This window comes from Sander vitreus, chromosome 15 (assembly GCF_031162955.1).
Source record: "Sander vitreus isolate 19-12246 chromosome 15, sanVit1, whole genome shotgun sequence".
Lineage (NCBI taxonomy): Eukaryota > Metazoa > Chordata > Actinopteri > Perciformes > Percidae > Sander > Sander vitreus.
In genome coordinates, this window is record NC_135869.1 from 2,414,395 (window position 1) to 2,437,803 (window position 23,409).

The window sequence follows — 23,409 nt, forward strand, 5'->3', positions numbered from 1 at the left end:
CCCAAAAAATGTCAACAACAGGGCAGCTTCATTATGTGCATGGGGTACTTTCCATAAAATCATCTCTCTATCAACTCTTTATCAGGATGCATAGTATCCAGGATACTATGCATCCTGATAAAGTTCCCTTGGTCTTTGGAATTAAAATAGCCCCACATCATCACATACCCTTCACCATATCTAGAGAATGGCATGGTTTTATTTCAGTTAGCCTAATAGCTGGTTTGATTTGCATTGAGAGATGATTTTATGGAAAGTACCCCATGCCAATCTCTAGGTATGGTGAAGGGTATGTGATGATGTGGGGCTATTTTAATTCCAAAGGCCAAGGGAACTTTATCAGGATCATAGTATCCTGGATCCATGAAATAACTGGCCTTTAAAAATAAACATCTGCCTGCCTCTATGGGAATTTAACATAGGGGTGTACTTACTTATGCCCCCTGTATTTTAAGGAAGAACATTTATTTATTTACGATACATTATTCATTCACAAAGAAAATTGGTGTCTTTAAAGGTTGGATTTTTCCTCATTTTTTTAATTAAGGCATTAAGATCAATTTTCAAAAGATGATTTTTTTTTATTCCTCTTTTTAGTCAACTTTAGCATGGGTTCATAAACGTATGAGTGCCATTGTATGTCCCTAAACGGACTAGTGTTCATATGTTGGAACCACACCTAGCAACAGGTTATATACACACATTTTCACCATGTGAGCACAATGTGATAATTAATTAGTTAAAACTCGATTGCAAAAGACAAGGCCACAAGATGAAGCAAAACCTGCCTTTGTTTATAGCATATTCTCACAAATGTCATTCAATCAAATGACCAAAAGCCAATTGACACAAATGGACCTGGAGGGGTGCTCCAGGTCAGTGGTCTTCAGAGTTGACAAACTTACTTACAGCTTACATTATCTTGTTGTTTATTCTCTGCTGCGTGTTGATCAACGTGTTTCTTAAATGCATGTATTCTGTCTAAAATCTGTTCTATGTAAAAGCAAAAACAGGGACACGTTTTTTCAAATCACATCTGCTCAGTCAGATGAGAATAAACGTCTGATTGTAGTTGAGTGGACATGTGATGTGAGTCCAACGTCCTTTGTTCCAATGAGTCAACAACAGGGACATGGCACTTGCCCTTATGGAAAAGTAAATGACATTGGGTCCCGTGAGGACAAGATGTTTAACACACATCCAAGCGTTACGTTTCCGGTATGCAACAAACATAGGCTATATTTAAAAGACCTTGGTGAGAAAAGCAAATCAGGCACATATATTAAAGCTCCACGCTGTTTCTTTAGTGTGTGTGTGTGTGTGTGTGTGTGTGTGTGTGTGTGTGTGTGTGTGTGTGTGTGTGTGTGTGTGTGTGGCTTAAACAACTAACTTTTTCTTTCTAATCCTTTAATTGTCTCACATCTTCCCCGTTCAGGACAAATCAAGACTTTTACGCACGTGTAACTTTGGCCTGTTAAATATTACACTCAGCGCAGAGATCGCATCCTGCTGAACTATGTGCTACGTGGCGGGGAAAGTTTAAAATCATGTGTACGGATCTATGCAGGGATCCGAGCACCTGCACTCCAGGTGAGTGTGGAGACACGCCGGAAGTTAACCATCAGTAATTAGAAAATGTTCTTCTTCTTGTTCTTCTTCTTTTGCAGGAAATTATAATGGGTTCAGCAATGTGTTTCTTCTCTTTAACATCCAACACCATCCTTCGCTTGCTTCTAACACATGGTTCTAGTTTTGTTTGCCTACCTTGCAGTTGTAATATTTCAAGAACGACGACACACTGGTAAGAAATATGAACCTGTAATTCTTATGTTTGGATTATGAGTTGAATTAAAGTGGAGTGCGGCCTCTTGTAGCCGCAGCAGTTGCTATATTTCATTGTGTGCCTTATTGCAGAATGATTACCAAAGTGACGTTGGACTGCTTCTATAAACGCTACCCTCTTCTGTAATGCTGTGTATCCTGTTTTCATCCATTACTCTGCCAGCAGTGACCAGTCAGCTGCGACACACTGTACAGTTCTGCTGTGTGGGACCTTTTCTTCTGCGTGTGTGGTCTCTACAAGGTATGCTGTTATAGGCCGACGTTTGTGGAAAACAGGGAAAATCCATCTCATCTTTTAGTCTTGTCTGCGACTTTTGCACGTGCCTCGAGCCAATCCATTCCAAGTCCAATCAATATTCACACATCACACATCTAATGGTGTTTTCCGCTTTTTGCGCACGACTTAACCCGCTCCCAACCCAGCAAGCAGGACAGTAAAGATTTAAGTGTGAGCTGGATGTTTGTCAGCCTCAGCCGTTTTGTTTTCCAGCTCTACATGCGCTCAGTGATTAGTGGACACGTTCCGAGCTGCTGAGTATTGATTGTATAATGTAGATTGTATGGTATGCGCTGTGTGTGTTTGTGTTTGTCTGTGTGTGTGTGTGTGTGTGTGTGTGTGTGTGTGTGTGTGTGTGTGTGTGGGGGGGGTAGGTGGCAGCGGTCACTCCCCGTGTGTTGCATTCTACCATTATAGCCTAATATTGCATCCAGGGGGAAACCCCGGCGGCCATTGGGCATCTTGACATCACATGGACCCGAGGTCACGTGGTCCGCGAGGCAGAGGGAGGCGAGGGGAGGAGAAAAGTGGGGTGGGATGATTTTTGTGTGTGTGTAAATCTAGACAGTAATGCCCCGCCGATAATTCACGGTGCCTCGTAAAAAGTCGACATTAAATCGCCCCGGGCCTACAAATCACCGACGCCAAATTATGAGTTCACTTGACTTCGCCAACGCGCTGTTTTCCAAATACCAGCAAGCCGCTGCTAGCTGCTCCGCTCTGCTCTTCACAGATTCTCCAACTTCTCCCTTCCCGACTTCCTCTGCTGCTCCTGCCGTGTCTTCTTCGTGCGCCCTCGTGTCCAGCGGATATCACTTCCATGTATCCAGTGGGAGAGGCGGCGGAGAGCTCCCTCTCCCTCCCTCCTCCTTTTCTTCGTCTCATTCCTCCTCCTCGTTCCCCCCCTCCCCTTCTTCCTCATCGTTCTGTGTGTCTCTTTCGGGACTGAACCGGAGCAGCGGGAGTATCGAGCCCAGCACTCAGCCTTTCATCCCAGCTGAAGTGCGCACAAGAGGGGCTTTTAGCGCGCCAGGAGCCGGGCCGCTGAGGTCCTCCCTGCAGGGATGCGCCGCAGAGCGGTTCCCCGATCGGCCTCAGCTGCTAACCAGGCACCCTGAGTCGGCCTGCAGGAGGCAGACTTGCCCGGAACAGCAGCAGCGGCGGCAGTTAAAGGAAGAGGAGCTGCGGATTTACCCCTGGATGAGAACATCAGGTGAGGAGAGAGATGAGGTGGTAGTGGGGATGGTAAAGTTATGAGAGGTGATGAGAAAGGCTAATTTGTGAGGCCTCACAGGTGAGTTGGAGAGAGAGAGAGAGAGAGAGAGAGAGAGAGAGAGAGAGAGAGAGAGAGGTAAGGGAGGGGGGACCGGATGACGATGTTTATACTAATAAGAGTTGGAAAAAGAGGGATGAGGGCAGGGATGGGAGGTGGTGGTGTGTGCATCAGAGAGACGGGGGGGGTGTATTAGTTCGACCCAATAATTATGTTAAACGCTCTTTAAACTGTTGGCCCGGTTGCGCAGCGGCCACTGCCGGTAGCTGAACTATGCCTGTCTGTTTCTTTCTCGCAGTCACTTTTTTTTACAACCCCCTCTCTCTCTCTCTCTCTCTCTCTCTCTCTCTCTCTCTCTCTCTCTCTCTGTGTCTCTCTTTGCAGATCTTTTATGGCTCTGTGACCTCCATAAAAGCATAATTTAAGACTTGGTGAATATTCATTAGGTGATATTGTGTTTCAGGAGAGGACAGGGGAACGCGGGGGTGGCTGGAGTATTATACCAAATTGTTTGAAAGTGAAGAAATCCTCCAGAAAAAAAAGTCTTCTTCTTCCTCTCCTGGTGCTGATGGTTAGCCTATCGCCCATATTCAGTGTTTGGCTCAGCTCTGCTCAGCCTCTCCGTCCTGATAGTCTTGTGTTTCTGACTTGTGTTTCAGCACTGACTGGGCCACTGAACGCCCCTTGTACTATTGTACTGTCACCACAATCCGCTAATACTACACTATAAATTAGCAGATGGGTTTGATCTCTGAATGCCTGCCCTTTCCACCGATTGTAAAGCGGCTTTGTGCGGCAGCAGCGGCTTGGTGCTGAATGGATGCGGGGCCTCGGAGCCTCAAACCACAACAACCACACACACACACACACACACACACACACACACACACACACACACCACAAAGAACATTTTTATGCGTTAAAATACTGAATGGTAGCGCGTAAAACTGTGAAAAATGGTGAGAGTGTTAGTTAGTTAGTTAGTTAGTTAGTTAGTTAGTTAGTTAGTTAGTTAGTGCGCAAAATGGAGGAAAAGGTGAAGGATATGTTGCATTCAAAAACAGCAACTTAGAACCAGGAAGGATACATGAAAGATTGTTCAAGCTTGCGCGCGGTGATTGAGGCCCTACGCGCTCAAGTAGTTTCCATGGCGTTTTATATTAGATATATGTGCGTAAATCTGGTTCATCACACGTTTTTTTCTTTCAGTTCAATGATGTTCTTTGTTTCTATCCAGCAGACCTCCCACACACACAGAGACTACAGAGCTCAGTCTAGTTCACTCTGAAATGATTTTTGAAGAAATCAGGTCCCTCATTAGCAGGAGCCTCCTGGCAGCTACTGGACAGCTTTTCGCGGTCGCCGCTGCAGGCTTCCTCATTAATTTCCATCACCATACCATGCTCCAATCCCACTATGTGTGTGTGTGTGTGTGTGTGTGTGTGTGTGTGTGTGTGTGTGTGTGTGTGTGTGTGTGTGTGATAGAAAGTGCTTTTTATGCGGAGACTGTGTGATAAAGATGGAGAAAAGAAAATGAAAATTGCTTCGTGAAATTAAAAGTATCTTCGTTGTTTGTGTTTCAAACTAATTCGTTGGGACGTTTGCTTTGAAAACCAGAGCTGAGAAAGCAACACATAGCCTTTTATGAACTATTATAAAAATGTTACACAGTGAAATAAAAATGTATGCTACAGTTTCATGACCTTGATATGAGGTAATCCATTTTAAAGTTATGAAAAGATAATCATATATTGACAATGTTCAGATTAATTTCATCACACGAAATGAAATGAAATCAAATAAAACACACAGTCACAGGATAACACATTGTTTTTATTACAAGAAAATAGAAAATAAAACACACAAAAAAACACACACACACACACACACTCTCTGAAGGGAGTGTGTGTGATGGGGTCGATCCAGTCAGCCATAATGAATTTATAGATTTTAATTTAGATCCGATTCCAGGGCTTGGAATAGAAAAAAGTCCCGGATGTTCCCGTTACCAGCGACGAATGAGACAAACGCATGAGCGCTTATTAAAGCAGGCGCTGCTGTCACATGGACGCGCATGTGCACGGCTAGATAGCGTATATATACCCATATAACATACACATGTGTGCGTGTGTGTGTGTCTGTGTGTGTGTGTGTGTGTGTGTGTGTGTGTGTGTGTGTGTGTTAGATAGAGAGAGCACAATACAGTCACACAACTCGAGCTCGAGCGCCAACAAATTACCGCCGATAGCGCGAGAGCAGAAAATATTACCAACACACACGCACACACACGCACACACACACACACACACACACACACACACACACACACACACACACACACTGCATAGGATCACCTCGCTATGCAGCATAAAGGAAGTGGCACACAGATAAGCACACACACTTACACGTACTCAATCGCGCACACTCCCACGCTGCTGACACTCAGTCACCCACACATACTGACCGCTGCCTTCGATAAAAAAAAAGGCAAACGTTGACGCACGCGGAGACGTTGCAGAATCACACGAGGAGGAAATAAATGTAAAATCGCAGCAGCTGATGAGAGTTGTGTTTGAGTTCACTTATTTCAGAAGATTGTGGGCTTTGTAAATATATTTTAATATAAAACATGTCAATGTTAAAGAGAGCCACAATATAGTAGCCTAACAGAGAATTATATGTTTTGTAAATCTTTATTTTTTATTGTTACTATACTTGTATTTTACTTTCCCTCTCTCTTCCGTAAATCAGTAGCCAATATTGTTAGGGAGGAAAACAACTCTCATATTATTATATATTATTATATTTATACATGTCTAAAAATGTTGTAAAAAAAACATTTTTTCATCTCATGAATAAGAAATGGTTCAATTAAAAAAAGAAACACATGCAATGGAAAGTACGGGTCAGTGGAAATGTCTCAAAATAAATAAGTAGCCTAACATAATACATACAAAAGACGTGTCTCTGATATGTATTTTTGCGATAAAAAATAAATAAATAAAATAAAATTAAATGTGACGTGCAGAGATTCAGAAAATAAAAGTAGATCTGCAGGGAGAAAATACACCAACAGGCTACTGTATTTTTGTGTGTATGCGAGAAAGTAACAGTAAAAAGAAAAGCGTTTGTTGTACAGGACCATAGCCAGAATTTTAGGAAGTCCACTCATCCACCTCCCCCTCCCCATTTTAAATGAATATGTCTAAAGTTATATTATATATCCTAAATTATATTTGTATTATATTATTTCCCGACATGAGGGTTTAGATGCTGTTTCAAAGCCATCTTTTGTAGACCTATTTTGATCAGATATTTTCTGTTATGAATCAGAGCTACATATCTATATTGTAAACTTAATATATTTTGTAATAAAAAATGGAAATATATTCCCAAAAATTAGGTCTTCAGTACTCAATACCCAGCCCTTTCTTTTATTGTTTAATAAATACGTTGATTTGGGGGCCTAAACGTAAGCTATAGGTTATCAGCCTGTGAAATACCCAACATGTGTACAGAGAGTATAAACTCTTCCTATTGCTTTCTATCAGAAGCAGAATCAGAAATACTTTAATTATCCCAGGGGGAAATTATTTTTGTTACCACTCCAGGTATACAAACAACATATACAAGCAACATATATTATCCAGACCAGATTCAGATTCTAAAACCCCAAATTCTCACAGAAAATACAAAGGACATGCCTTCTGTATCCTCCGTAGTAATTCATGTGCAGCAGTCCTGCACTGAATGTAATAAAGCTTTTGCCTGCAGTGCCATTTCACAGCCGGGACAGTGTGTGCATGGAAAGCTTGAAAATCAATATCAAAGTAAATCCATTTCCTTTCTTCAGCTCATTTATACCCAGAAAACAGACAGTTGAAGGCTCAGGATTTATTTTACCAAAGGTTTATGCCAGACATTGGGAAACGTAGTGTGCCGCAAACATGTGCTGGTCCATGTGAAGAGAAATCCTGTTTTTGTTTTTGTTTGGTTTTTTTGTCTCAGCTCAGCTGTGGTGGCCTGCGCTTATCGAAGAAGTCATCACTGTATTTCCTGTGTTTCTATCCTTGTTGCTCCTCTCATCTCTTCACTGTTTGGTCCGCTGAGGATTCCAAAAGAAATGCTTCCATCACACATGTATGAGCCTTCACTAAAAACCAGCTTAATGCTGCTAAAGTACGCACAAACAGCCACGAAGCCCAGGGTGATTTCTTTACAGGCTGGTCATTGCTTTTTGCTACACTGTGAGCCTGAGTCTATTTAAAGGTTCCATAGTAGAAATGCACAAACCAGAAACTTAAAGGTGTATTGCATCTGTTTTGCGAAGAGTTTGAGGGTTTCTAATATTTAAAAAAAGGAATTCAAAACATGCTATGCCTAAACAGTTGAACAGTAGCAGTGGAAACTCCAACCACTATCCCCAATGATACCCCAACCGACTTATGTGAATCCCAGAGATTGAGCAAAGGAGTTTTCTTTGGCAGAGAGAGAGAGTGAGTGTGGACGTTTGTGGCCGGTAGCCGACCTCTGAGCTGTGAAACTGTGACCCAGTTTCTCCTTAACCTTCAGGCGCTGCATGACCTGTGAAGACAGAAGGTCAGCATGGTTTCTGTGCTCTTACTCAGCACTGACGCATGCACATATCACATGAGGAGCAATGGATTTCTTTCTTTTTCTTTCAATCAAATTAGTAATGCTCTAACACAGTGATTCCCAACCAGGGGTAGGACTACATGTACCCTAGGGGGTATTTCTGCAGTTGCCAGGGGGTACATGGAAAGATCGTATTCATAATTTGAAAAAAAAATTGAAATTATGATGTGATCGAAAGAATATATAACCACATTTCAACATGAATTAGCTAACAAGCAAGCACAGACGTTTAGTTAAAAGTAATGACTAAATGGTAAAAAAAAAATAACTACCATAATGATTGAACAGAACCGGTTAAAATAGCTAGAAGTTGAAACAGTTAGCTAAAAGTAATGGCTTAAAGTAAGGTTAATGGATATATGGTTGAAACGAAAGTGGTGGTAGCCTAGAAGGCTAGCAGTAGTGGGATTAGTGACCAATCCAATCTAAATATTGACAGTTCAATTGCATGAAATGATTACCAATACACATTTTTATATAATAAATAGTGTTATACATTTGGAACATACATTGTGAATGAATGAAAGGGTACACAAGTTCATCTGACAGGGCTAAGGGGGTACCTCAGACCAAAAAGGTTGGGAAGCACTGCTCTAACATGCCTGCTGCAGCAGCCTGACTCTCAGCATGTTCCAATGGGTCTATTTCTGCTCACTTTATTTATTCAGGGAAACTGCTACTGGAAGCTCCTTCCGGAGTCACATTGTGCACTCTTTTCCACCTTAAATTCCCATTTTAATTATGTAGTTGACTCAAACCTGTGTGCATCTCCTTTAAGTCCATGAAGTAAATATTGAACACCGGCCCAGACAGACAGCAGCTGGACCAACAGTGTAACCACATCTTTAAGGTGTTTACAAATTCACAAGTCAAATGTTGTTTGCCAGGAAATGGAGGTGGCAACGCGTGGCTAGCAGGTTTGGATCGATAACACTAAGGTACAAACAGGCAATAGGCTCAGAGGTCATTCGTGAAAATGTGATAAAACTGAGAGAGACAAATAGTTTTCTTCTCTCTCTTTTTTTATTTATTTAGAAATGTAATGAAAACTGATATTAGTGAGTAGCAATGCATCTAAAGTAAACCTTCAAAACTTTTAAAAATATTACTAATAGTTCAGTACTTTGTGGCAGCCAGCTTTGAATGGCTGGCACAGTGACACTGCCCGATGGCAGTCCCATTTTCCAAAATGTTCTCCCAAATGTCGTCCCAGCTCACTGTTGATATGTTGGCAAACTTTCAAAGTATAACTTTCTTTGAGATCCATTCAAACAAACAAAAGAAAACTAAAGAGGAGAGTTAGAAGTTAAAAATACTAGTTTTTTGTTGTTGTTTTCGAATTTTTTGATGACAATTATAGGATTATAAGTCCAATTTTCTTACTTACTATCTTAAATTAAAATAAATTAAAAAAAGACTGGAGCATGCTGATTAGTGTAAGTGGAATCTTTGAGAGTGCAAACAGGCTGCAAATGGTATGAATCAGTGTGCTGCAGTCTCTTTTCATCCCTTGGAAGTTTGTTGTTCTGGAGCTGCCTGAAAAGAAAAAGTACATCAATCACAGTGCAACCACAGTTTGCCACTTTTTTTAAACTATTTCTCATCACACGATTAGGCCTAAAGCTACTCAGTGGATCAACATATTTAACAGCAAATCTGACATTACAAAACAAATCAAGGAGAAACTTATGACACTTCTCATTTGAGAAATACAAACAGAAACCCAACACACAAATGAACTGTATATAAATAAAGTCACTGCAAGTCACCTTTCGCAAAAGATCCGCACAAACAAGAATGATACTGCCAAAGATGCAGCCAGAAGCCTTTATTTTATTTTCTCAAAATTCTGACTTAATAAGACACACTTTTAACTCCTTATATCATAATTTGGACTTAATACTTCTGTGAACATTTTTTGTTACTCCTACTATTTCATCTTCTATTTTTTGCTAGAACAAAAAGGGAAGAAAAAAAAGTATCTTGAAAGAAAATATTAAACATTGAAGCCAAGTCAAGTCAAAATGATGACCTAGGTCGAAATGTGCACAACTAAGTCAGAATTATGAGGTTGAATTACACTTAGTGGATGCTAAAAAGACTATTCTTGGAGCTTTTTTTTTTTTAAGATTCTACATCAGAAATGTGGGTTTCTTTCAACCAAATTTCCCAGAAGTAACACGGATGGTTCCATACAACGCTCGTTACAAGTCACATGAAGGATCAGTTCACTACTTTCATTGAGTTTGAGTGTTTTATTCAGTGTTATAGCATTTGAAAAAAAACTATTGAATTGGATTTAAAACAGTAGGCTATCCTGACTAAACTTCCAAATACGTTCCTATGATCTTAACTATTAGTCAAAACAATTCATAATTTCAGCTTTATAACTCAAAAGTTGGACATAATTTCATATTAATTAAGTTCATTGCCCATTAGTTCTTAGTGTAAAACTGCTGGTAATAAGTTGGTGTTAGTGCAACAAAAACGTTGAAAATAATCGCCAAACATGGTCGACAGAAAGACAACACAAGGGTTAAGTATAGGCTACTGTAAGCCATAATTGCGGGAAATTCTTTATTATTTCACCAAAACAGGAATTCATAGTTATGATATGCATGATTAATCTGTAACACACGACTTTCTTTGAACAGGGAGACTAACTTAGACACGTATGTGTTCTTGCACCATGCAGGTGCCGACAGAAGGCGCGGGCGGCAGACGTACACGCGCCACCAGAAGCTCGAGCTGGAGAAGGAGTTCCACTACAACCGGTACCTCACGCGGCGGCGGCGGATCGAGATCGCGCACGCTCTCTGCCTCACGGAGCGGCAGATCAAGATCTGGTTCCAGAACCGGAGGATGAAGTGGAAGAAGGAGAACAGGCTGACTGAGAGCGGCTCACCAACAGCACCGCTGCCGCCCACGGAGGAGGAGGATGAGGAGGAGGAAGAGGAAGAGGAGGAGGAGGAGGAGGAGGAGGAGGAGTGATAACAATGACCACTGGACACTTTAACATATCCTAACATTTATTTTTTAACACTTATTTCTCGAATTACATTTCTAACTATTAAGGTAACGAAATAGTGTGATATAAAGTGATATTTTCTTTTTTTTATGAGCAATCTATGCGTAGGGGAGACCGGGGGATCGTTGTAACATTTTTGACATTTCTGTATCTTGGAGCTCTTTTAAAATCGTTCAAAATGTGATATAAACTAATGACATGTGTCAGCTATTAAATGGCGTAGCTGTTATCTCTGCTACCCAAACTCAAAATGCAAGGTTTGCTTTAGATAGGTACAATTACTAAAATATATTGAAATATATTGCTCCTGATATAACGTGTGTGGTTCTTCTCAAAGGTCCCATGCTGTTGCACCACAGGAGAAGCTTCTGTTGTAGAGAGGGCTGGATATTTATATAGTAGTCTTATGTTATGGGGACACTTCACTTATCTGATCTGCAGCAAAAAGGGACAACATAGTTGATGATGAATGAACCAGCAGAACTTAGGATATTCTGTGGATACAAAGCTGAGCATTAGTGTTAGAAATGGCTCCAGTGTAGCAGATGGGAGTGGACTCATTCAGTTATTAGAATGTCATACTTATTAACCTGCTTCATTCAGGACTGTCACTACAGAGCTGTAGCCAGAAATGCAGTAGAACCCACCCACCAACAAAACTCAGCACAAACTGACTTTTTTGTATTATTAATTTACTGATTGAATTATACTTTCTGTAAATTGCATCTCTTAATGGTGATTCTAAATGCTATGGCATGTAATTCCGGTGAAAAGTGTCAAATGTTCCCTTTTCATTTATTTAGTTTTATTCTTAGCCCTATTATTGAAGAGATTACCTAATATGTGTGCTCAATAGTCGCTACTGCTCTGACTGTCACCAGTTTGCACCTGTTTTTATTGTGTGGGTTTGAGCCTGTCCCTATTTGGTTATATTCAATTGTAAGGCTGCTAACCCAGGGATACACAGGGTATACTGAAAGTCCACTGAGTTCAATGGAGGGATACAGTTGAACCAATAACTTCCTGTCTGTTATGTGTTTGCTTGTACATGAAGTCTAGATGTCTTGGAATAATGATATGATCTTTTTTTAAATAGGTATTGGCTGTGGTTTTGTCTTTACTTTCTGTATTTGCACCTGTGTTTTCATGTTGCCTGAGACATACATGTTCAGACTATACAATGTACTTGTAAAAAATAAAAACGTCAACTGCAATGAGTGTGTTGCCTTATATTTTAGATACGTCTCCCTTTCATCTGGAAGTATTCCTAGGTAGCAGCTGTTTAAGATTTTAATGTTGTGGTCCTATTGGAATATGAAACTACATTATGGCATGCACCTAAAAAGACTAATACAACCACTGTTACACTGTCAATAAGAATAATAAAGGCAATAATAAGTCATCATTAAAGATCTGAGACAATAACTTTAAGACGTAGTTCACTAAATCTGGAACATGGAGCCGTATGTGCTTCGACAGCACTTATTTCTTCCAGTCATGCTTTAATTTTGGTTGAGTTTCTATTATCCAGCCAATGTTGGAATGAGTGGCTAAGCTAGAAGAGAAAATCCTGCCTGCCTCAGAAAATAGCTGAATTAGTAGAGAAAATAGCCATAAGTGTTTATCAAGTTTCTAAAGTAGATGTGGTATACAGTTTATTTTGGACTAGTCCAACAGATTTCTTATGTGGTCAGATTTTATATATAATTTAGTGTAAAAAACAGTCTATAGATTGTCATACAAATAAAACTCTGATTACATTGGGGACAACATTTTATAAATAAAATATCTGATCTACAAGGACATCCTCAAACATGTGTGTTTTACACAAAAAGGATATTTGTGTTACAGGCTGAAGCTCCTCCCTAAATGTCGGAGAAACACTGTAATTGGCATGTCCAGGTATTTTTGACATATGGAATCTTTAACTTCAATCATTTCAGTTCGCAAATGACAAATATTGTTTATTTACATGCCAGCAGCATCTGTTGACGTACTCTCCCATGAGAACATAGTACTGCACACACACACACTGGAGCAGCAGAAGCTTTATTAAGTTCTAATAGGTTTCACTTTGAGCTGAGAGTGTAATAATGACTTTCACAGATTATAAACCGCAGTAATGAGCGCTTTTAAAAATACCGTCACCTTGTTTACAGATGTAAATATACTAAAGGGTTTTTACCCACTGCTAGCTAATAGCTAAAGGTTACAGGCCTATTTCTAAATATTTTTAGGCCCTTCCTGATACTAAAATCGTGAAGAATTTTTGATACTTACAACATATTATTTTTTATATATATAGCTCAATTCGCTGATGAGGACCATGAGATACGGTTGAAAGCACCAGAAATGTTTTTTTATTGGAATAATAACATAGGCATATTACTTTTCTTAAAATGTATGCAGAATTGTATTCATTTAGTCAGTTAGATAGATAGCGCATTGTGGAATACCTAACGCGTTGTAACGATGACTGAAAACTTAAAAATGCTGTAATTTGGCTTCATCGTCTGAATATGTTACACACATTTCACTGCTATGAACTGTACCAACACATGACACCGAAAAGCCCGTGGACATTTTGTTCTCCATCACCAGTTCGATACAGAAAAATGTAAATCCATATAGAGATGATATGATCATATGACTAACCTGACTGACATAGTGCCCAGATATTTTCTGCCAAAGAAAAATAGGAGGTTCTTTGGCAGAAGAGGAGGTTAATAACAGAACGAAGTCACATTTAAAACACAACGTATAATAATACAACTCCTCTATGGAAATCTCCTTTTGTTTGTTTTTAAATAAAGGTGATCTGACTTCTTTTGAAGGACATCTTAATAATTCAGGCATTCATTATATTTGAATATTTCATGATGTCTGTGTGGTTTAAAACACGAACAAGGGATTGGTTTTAAAGCTATTCCTCTTCCTTTCAGACCGACAGACACTCGTACTCCAGCTCACTGCAAAACCTGCTGATCTGCGGGCAGTTTCTCACATATTACCTCATACTTCGCAGCTTTGCGTGCCAAAAATATCCAAGTCTGCTCCACTCAAGCTGCACCAAGTCTCACCAAAATCCAAACGAAATTTCTAGGGGGTATGGTTGCCTCTGGAAGTCCTCAGCTGTCTGTGAAACAACATAAACTGGTAAAGGGCGGTGGTGTGTGTGGGGGGATGTTATAGCAGGTCCTGATGGCTTTATTGCGTGCATGAAAAGGCCGGAAACCTCAATAAAAGCAACAAACACAAAGTAACCAACAGACAGTGAACCTCGCGGCCTGTGTGTGCATCCTGCTCTGTGTTGCTGCCTTATCTTCTGTTAATGTTTTAACTCGAGATATTTTGCATAGAGGAAGCGTTGGATCCGCTCCTGCAAACCAGACGCCCAGTTTGGAAAGGTCAAATGTGGGTCAATGAAGGTCTAAAATCAAGTGTTGTGTTTCTAAAAAGGAACCGAATTAAGGATACTAACTTAGAAAGGATCGGAACGCTGTCTGGGTTGGAAACTGATATGCTATGACCATGAGGTGTTAGCTCAGACATGGAGTTTGCCAGTAGGTAATCCTGTTAATAGCAGTTTGGATAGATTATTTTAACGCGGGAAAAAAACAAAAAGAAATCCTGGCTTTTCGTAAATTTGTAACTGCAATTGCATGCTTTATTATACTGACAGAAGAAGACGGAAATGAACGCAGAGGGAACCAGATACAGCAGAAAAGACTTCACCAGGTAACAGTTGACTGTGCAGTCATATGTGGGTCGCTGCGGGGCCTAAATGGAATCTTTTTTTTTTATATTGTCCAAGATATTGTCTGGATTTCAAAGCTTCTGAAAATGAAGTGCTGAAAATATGACTTTGGACAAATTCTGTACCTGGACCGTGCGGTCTCATTGAAGGAGAAATAGGAATTGTTTGTGTCATAGTGCTGCAAAGGAGGCGGCATCAAGGAATCAGGAGGGACATGAACGTCATTTACAAAATCAAGAATACGTAGGCTAGTCAAACAGGTAACTCGTGAATCAAGCGGAGGAAACCAATCCCCCATCCAAACATGAGCCGTTACAAATTCAGCTTCCGGTTATTCAGGTGTGTTTTCATATCTCTCTTTTGAGGCAAAGCCGTCCTCTAACCGCACCTTGCTGGTTTTAACTGCTGCTGAGCAATATTTTGTATAAAAAGAAGAAGAAGAAAAAATCCCCGCAGCGTCTCTGAGCATCCTGCGGCTCTAGGCCTGCAGGCCGTTAAAATGGTGACGCGTTGCCGCATTGCGAAACCACTTTTACGCACGGCTTTTCAGGCCCACGCCAGCTCTCAGGTGATTGTTGACCTTCACTTCAAACTGTGTACAGCGCTTCACCCCCTGCAGCTTGGTAGAAAGCCTACTACGACCCCCAGATGTGGTTGATAATAAGAAGAATGTCATATTTTCATGAAATTTCATATTTTGCCAACATAGAAGTCATCACAGTTGTTGTTGGTTTTCTTGGCCGCAGAGCTTCACCTCAGAGCGACACCATTTTGCTGTATCTCCATCCATCTTATGATGAGACACTGAGGTTTACACACACACACACACACACACACACACACACACACACACACACACACACACACACACACTGTTATATAAAGATGATGACTATAATAGATGTAGTGCTTTGTGTACTGCCAAATTGTGACACCACGTATTTATATTTGACTATCTGTCTTTTAATCACATGCGAGCTATTTTCTTTTAACCTTTTGGGTTTTAACTTTGATTCAAAAATAATAATAATCTGAAAACCCTTTTCCAACCTAAACAAATCTCTGATTTGGTTCATTCAAGTCCAACATCGGTAGATAAATAAAGCAGCCTATAGCACACTAACCACAGGCACAGATAGTGTTTTTTAGGAAAAGACAAGAAGAAAACAAAAGCAACATCCTCAATTCCTTCTCTGTGCTGTGCGAGCTGCTGGCTTGTGGTTCTTAAGAGGGGCAGAAGAAGAAGAAAATGGCGGCGGAAAGAATGGGAGAAATGCAAGAGCAGCTCCCCTCTAACTGCACTCCGTGGAGAAATGCAATAAATTCCTTGTTGTTTTATGAAAATTTACAACTTTGTGATACAAGTTTATGAGTGGCCGCGCGCGGGGATTGGCCGACGGGCTGGTCATGTGGAAGCGCTTAACGTGAACATGAACTTTTTATGATTTCCCAAGTGACTATATTGCTGCTGCACTCCGCTCCGGCCCGAACAGCCGCCTCTCCTCCCTCGCTCTGCCCGGGGCTCGCGAGGCGCCGCGCGGAGCCGGGCAACCGCGAGGAAATGAACGCCCCGGCTCTAATTAAAAGGACTAGTTAATGAGAATAGTAGTTGTGACTGAGGAAACCGGCACGAGGAGACGTTGACAACAACCCGCCCCCTCCCCCCTCCTTCTATTGCTCTTCCTACTCTGCCATGGCTCCGCGCTCCGTCTGGTCTCGTGCTGCTGTCTACCCTAAATCGGCGGACCGAGATACGGACAGTTCCGCTGTGATGAGGCGAAGACGGGGCGAGCCGCGAGACCAACGCTGGGGGAAAACCATCCCAGAGATGACCTTATAATGTGCTTTTCTAATTGTAATTTTACATTTTATGCAATTCCTCACTTGCCACCGCGAGGATGATGATGTTGATGATGATCGGGGCGGTGATGAAGATGACGGCGGTGTTTTGGCGACTGGGTGACAACGGGGACCCCCCCCCCTCCCCCCTCCATCCAATTAGGCTATCATCCATCCATCCGGTCTACACACGTTAGGACTGTCTCGTGCCTTTCCGGGGGTGCCTGGCTGCCTTCACGCGGGACGCCGAAGTGAGCTGCAGGTGTGTGAGCTCGTGACGGATTGTCAACAAACGGTAAGAGCCATTCATGCACGTTTCTTCCCCGGCAGCCCTGCGCGCGCTGCTGCATGCACATTGTTAAAGGAGCAAAACAAGTCAAACTGCAGTGCTTTCCGTGATTCTGCTGCTTGTGGTCTGCACATTAACGTTATAAATGAGGTGCTACTTTCCCATCTCAGATTAAAGCCTTTCCTGGCTGGATTAGGCTCCATGATGAACTATCCAGATGAATTGGCTCTCTAAGTGGTGGGATTAGCTGCGGAAAAGATATCCATCGTTTAAAACTCGGCTGTTTGAGATCCGGAAGATTAGCTCATGTATTTTTTCCCCCCCCCCAAAGCCGTTCCCGGTGAACGGAGGGAGGGGGTAGATATATTCACCAGAGTGAGGCTGGCTTTCATGTGAGGGCAGGTGTGCTGGATTTGTCAAATCATTATTTAAAATCACGTATGTTATTTTTATTTTTAAAGAAAAGGGACATGTTTATGCACATTTATTATGTTATGTCTTCACCAGATTGCAGGTAATTGTAGCCCCTCTGTCTTTCTATCTCTGTGTTTGAAAATGGCCTTTTGTGCTCTCGGTGTGTGTTTTATAATTGTTTCACTTCCAGATCTCAGTGGAAGAGCTTCCAGGTTCAATTGCTGACTATTTGTGTGTGTGTGTGTGTGTGTGTGTGTGTGTGTGTGTGTGTGTGTGTGTGTGTGTGTGTGTGTGTGTGTGTGTGTGTGTGTGTGTGTGTGTGTGTATATATATATGTGTGTACAGACACAGGAATGTTTTTTCTGTCTCGGTCCGAACAGCCCACTTTTACGACTTTGTTTCCCTTCTCATTTCCTCCCTGCGGCGGGCGGGCTGTTTTTTTTTTATTGTCTACACCTAACCGGCCAGGACACCGCCCAGCAACCCCCCACAAACCACACACATCTGCAGCTCTCTGTCTGTCTGTCTGTCTTCTCTTTGGTCTCCAATTTGTTGCTGTCTCAAATATCAAACACCTTGAAGGGTGTTTGATATTTGAAGGGAATTCCTTCATCCCACACACACACACACACACACACACACTCAGATTTCTTTTTCCCATCTCTCACTCTTATCATATATATATATATATATATATATATATATATATATATATATATATATATATATATATATATAAATAGTATAGGCTACATGTCCATGCTCAGCATGTCAGTTTATTTTCTAACTAATGAATTTCTGTGTGGTGTAATGGATCTCCAAATTCATGGAGAGAGTTTAGGGCCAACAACCAAAGGCTAATTAGCAGCTATGCTAATGAGCACAACCTGTTGTCTTACAGAAATGAAGAAGGTTACAACTTAATAATACTAATAATAATAATATGAGCATATTATTATTATTATTATTATTATTATTATTATTATTACGTGTATTCTTTGCTATGAGACTAGTGACGACTAATACACTGAATGAACTGTGTAGACATTGACCATCTGTAGATGTGATGAGAAATTATTATCTATAACCAGAATATTTACTGTGGGTGGTGACATGCCTCTGAAAAAAGCGGCGCAAAATGTGGACATAGACGGCAAACAAGATGAGTTCTTGGGTATAGCTTTATTTATGGCTTCATTTTCCGAAGGCACTGACACACTGATAGACATTTCTACAAAATATACATCACAACTGAACATTTTGTAGCTTTGAATATCCTCCTTCACTCTGTAGGTTAACACTACCAAGCGTTAATACTTACACTGATTATCACTGAAACCTCTAACTGCAAAGACAGCTTTCATTTCTGGTGGAATATGGCACACAGCAGATCGCTTTCTAGGGAAATCTACTTGCAATGGACTTGCACTTTGCTTCATCTTTGAACGAGTAAATAAACAACAAAGTCTTCACCAGTTATCAAAAATATAAGCTGTAGGCAAACAATGTAGGCTAACTTACTGTATAACATAGATACAGTATGAGTAGCAGTCTGCTTTAGCTGTAGCTCTGTCAGCACCAAATGAGCAGTAGGCTATAGCACGGCACATTTCCGATGATATAAAAGTGTATTATTGGTTTAGTATTTTTTTTTTGTGTGTTTAATTTATGGTGTGGTATCATATTCATGCTGCGATCCTTTCACTTTTGGGAAATTCTGCAAAACTCCGGATCAGTGAACTTTTCGTTTTACGTCCAATGCCAATGTTTATATAATATCTGCGTAAAGCAAAACGGGTAGATGTAATATCAAAAGGCGCTAGGCTTTAAGAAATCCGGAAAGTCGTTGTATTAAGTAGCCTATAGTTTATGAACTTTATGTTCATAAATCAGTTCCTTCTTCATTACAACAGAACACACATTTCTCCGTTAAATTGGCTCATATTTAAAGCACGCTGCGGGAAGAGGAAGGGGGAGAAGACTAAACCACAGCATAATGCCTGTCCAGCTCAGGCGCAGATTTATGCTATTAATATCAGCTACATATCTGTTTTTTTTATTAAATATAAATAGGCCTACTTAAGTTATAAGTATGAATCTAATTTCAGAAGATCTACTTCGTGGTCCTATAGTCTACCACAATAAGGAAACCAATCTAAAGTTGAGAGAAACATATTGCCCTGAGTCTTTGCAATTCAGTCATTTCCTATTGCAGCGGCGGTATTTCAGTTTACAGTAGAAGTGATTATACTGTAATTCTATATATATATATATATATATATATATATATATATATATATATATATATATATACTGCGTATACAATAACTGCATTTTGTTCATAATTTATAATCATGCTGTCATTATTGGCGGATTCATGGACAATTCTGTCTTATCATAAGCTATTGTCTGTAGTAGCAGCAGTTTTAGTGTTAACAGTCACGGGGCTCAAGTCAAGTTTATAAGTTTATTTTATAAACGTGTATAAACATGTATTTGTACAAACATATAATATTCACATACATATATATTTATCTATAGACATGTATAAATTCACATTCTCAGTACAGATCAATACCAACTTGCATCACAAGCAGACTATGAAGGCTATGTGTCACATTTCATGGCAAATATATGACATAGGCCTATCTGGCACCAAATAATGAGTCTATAGGAAATTAAAATACAAATGTCGATACAACCTAAAGATAAAACAATGTGTGATATACATATTTATGTTGTATCAGGGACTGCTTTTGTCTTTGAACTGTGAAGGAAACCAGGTTCACGCATGAGGAACATACCACACCGTGCAGCTCCAGAAGCTGACCCAGCCGGGAAAGTGCTGCAGTTCGGTCTGCTGTGCTCACCAGTGAGCCACCCAGCTGCCCTTGCACGCTCCCACATAACGCTCTGGTGCCATCTAGCGTCATGTTGACGACAGTACCAAACATTCACAAACACACACGCACGCACACACGCACCCACACACACACACACACCTTATCCTCTGGGTGATACCTACTAAGACTAAAAAAAGACTAATGTATCTCAGTTGTCCTGCGAAGGTGTGATGTGCTGATGGCAACATGTGTGTATGGTCCGTATGGTCTGTTGTGTAGCTGTTGACAAACAGATGATGTGCCCGACTTTACTTTTTTTGTCTTCTTTGGAATGAAACCAGACCAGACATGACGAGAGGCAGTGAGCGCGAGCATGCGCCCGTCTGGGTATGTGTGTGGGCGTACTTTTAGTCTTTTGTCTCGTTTGTTGGCTTCTTTGCTTCTTTGATGTAATCGCAGAGAGAGGCCGATTTGTGGCATGGAGGGAGAAGCTGTTGCACTGTGGGGAATGAGGTGTAGAGAAATCCGTGCGCGCACAAGAACGCATCCATGGCTTTGCGCGCATTGTGCCTAAGAAAACTATAGGTATACGATGTTAAATTCGTGCTGACTGGTCAGGGTAGCTGTTCCATGAACAAAGGCAACCAGATTCATTGTGCGCCTGCGTATGCTATAGTGTGTGTGTGTGTGTGTGTGTGTGTGTGTGTGTGTGTGTGTGTGTGTGTGTGTGTGTGTGTGTGTGTGTGTGTAAACATAATAACTCGTCCATGCTTCGTGATTTCATCATTTATACTGGCTCGCTAATCTGCGGATCTGCTGTGCAATCTCCCGAATATATGTATCCAGGTGTGTGTGTGTGTGTGTGTGTGTGTGTGTGTGTGTGTGTGTGTGTGTGTGTGTGTGTGTGTGTGTGTGTGTGTGCGTGTGTGTTCAAGTGTGTGATCATTTGAATCCACAGCGCTGGATTTGATTTATGACTTCAGCTATATCTGACTTTAATCTGGTATTCAAAATCGGCGCATTAAATCAGCATTTCCCCCCTATTCTCGACATCCAAACACCTCGATTGAATTTTCTGTGTATTATAATCATCAGGACGGTAGTATCAGAGGGGAATACAAAATTATTATTCAGCTGCATATAAATGACTGAAATGCACCACCATATTCATGCAAACTTAAATGTCTATTGCGCTCCGTACAATTAAAGGTGAATTAGAAAACTGTGCAGCCTGTAATAAGTGAAAGTTATTAATGCATTTGGGTAGATCTATTAACAAGATTAAAACTAAATTAACAATGATAATAAAAAAAACAACTAAATACGAATAGTAACAACACTAAAAGTAGCCTATTCCATTACAATAATAATCTAAGAATTTGAGATGCATTTCTTTTTTAAATTGTATTTCAAATGTCAACTGCAATAATACGTTGTTGTGTTGTATGTACGTTCTTATAGCATACCGTAATACGTTTCCGAAGAGCAATAATGAAATGAAATAGTTACGGATAGTCTATGTGTGAACACGCGCACCTGCATGTGCGCGTGTTCGCTTCTGCTAAATAAGGATATTTAGCAGAGACTTGGAGAAAAACAAGCAGCCCTCCCCGTGATGCTGCATTCATCCGTCCGTTAATCTTTAACTCGTCCCGGGGCCCTATGTGGCCGAGGGCTCGCGTGCACTGGTAACAGTTCGATGAACTGACCCTTAGCACGAGCTCACGGTGCCGTGAAGGACGCGGCCAGCCGGCTCGAGCTGCCTGGAAACGGTTATTACATTCAAATACAAAAAAGCACTATGAGGCAGTCTATTTCAGTTTGTCATTAACGCGTGGAGGTCGGTCAGCGCGCGCGCGCACACAAACAAAATCCAGTATACCGAGCATCAGCCTACTCTAAAGGCAAGGCCATTAAGCTCTATACTGCTGTCGTTACGTAGAACAGAAACATAGGCGCAGTCTCCATTTTTTTGTTTCCTCACATGATTAAACAAATGGTTACTTGCTGTAACTTTAACATGGCACAGACTATTTCAGTCAACTTTGGAACGGAAACCACTTTTTAAGATACTAGAGACTTTTAAGCCTAATTATGTAAAAAATACTTTTAGAATTTCCTTCCATCACCTGGTGATAATAATATTTCTGATTGTCTTTTTATTCTGGTACTGTGGAGTTTTTAAATGGGTTTAAACGATTTCACAGAATGTAGGCTATATACTACATGTAGGAAATATAAGTTTTAAATTAAGAAATAAAGTATACAGTAGTAATAATTGAAATGTTGCAGTACCAATCCTACATCCGTTGAAGGAATCTTTAAAAAAAATATTTTCGAGTGTAGTTATCTCTCTGCAATGCTCGAAATCAAATCCTGGGTTAAAAAAAAGAAAAAGAAAAAGAAAGAAGTGTAAGTCAATAAAATAAATCGCGAATGTATAATTTCATAGACCGTTAATTATTCCACAATGCTTTTTACTGAGTAAAATGCGGCGGTTTGAGCATTGTCGGGCTGAAATGAACCGCAGATGAACTGTACAGTGCTCGTGTGTGTGTGTGTGTGTGTGTGTGTGTGTGTGTGTGTGTGTGTGTGTGTGCACGCGCGTTCCTTATGTGCAGCACAGCACATGTGTTCATCTGCTGTTTGCCTCGGGCCTGTTTTTCACTTCGTCGCCATTCCTCGGACTTTACAAGGAGTCATAAACGGTCATAAAGCCATAAAAGTCCCGAGGTCACACACACACACACACACACACACACACACACACAGAGAGAGAGAGAGAGAGAGAGAGAGAGAGAGAGAGAGAGAGAGAGCCATAAAGCCATAAAGCAGCAGTCTGACTCCTACAGCTTTAATTGGCGATAATCTCTGAAGTTTCTCAGATTCCTGGAGTTCCTTCAGCAGCCCTTAACTGTTTACACTGCAGCTCAATCACAGCCACACCGGCTGATTTACTGCCACTGGTAGTCTGGTAGTCTGATAACATGTTTAACACGCGTGTCCGTTATTAAAAAGCTGCCATTCGTATTATCACCCTGTCATTATTAAAAACCGCAATACTGTGCTGAATGTACACATAATGCATTTATTATTATGGTTTCCAAACTGGTGGTTAACTGGAAACACATCCCAGAATATCATAATTTTTTTCTGACTGTTCCCATGTAGGCTAGACCACTCTTATTATT

The 23,409-nt window shown here is 40.8% G+C and overlaps 1 protein-coding gene across 1 annotated transcript; it reads left to right on the forward strand.

Moving 5' to 3' along the window:
• Nucleotides 1-2,656: 2,656 nt before the first annotated feature.
• Nucleotides 2,657-11,039, forward strand: LOC144529949 (homeobox protein Hox-B7a-like). Its single transcript, XM_078269320.1, has 2 exons — nucleotides 2,657-3,332; nucleotides 10,744-11,039. Exons 1-2 carry the CDS (start codon nucleotides 2,771-2,773, stop codon nucleotides 11,037-11,039), a joined length of 858 nt encoding a protein of 285 aa, XP_078125446.1. The 5' UTR covers nucleotides 2,657-2,770.
• The last annotated feature ends 12,370 nt before the right edge of the window (nucleotides 11,040-23,409 follow it).

Coding starts and splice junctions, on each gene's coding strand:
- LOC144529949 (XM_078269320.1), top strand. CDS start 2,771: ATGAGTTCACTTGACTTCGCCAACGCGCTGTTTTCCAAATACCAGCAA. Junction 3,333..10,743: donor CCCCTGGATGAGAACATCAG/GTGAGGAGAGAG, acceptor TGCACCATGCAG/GTGCCGACAGAAGGCGCGGG.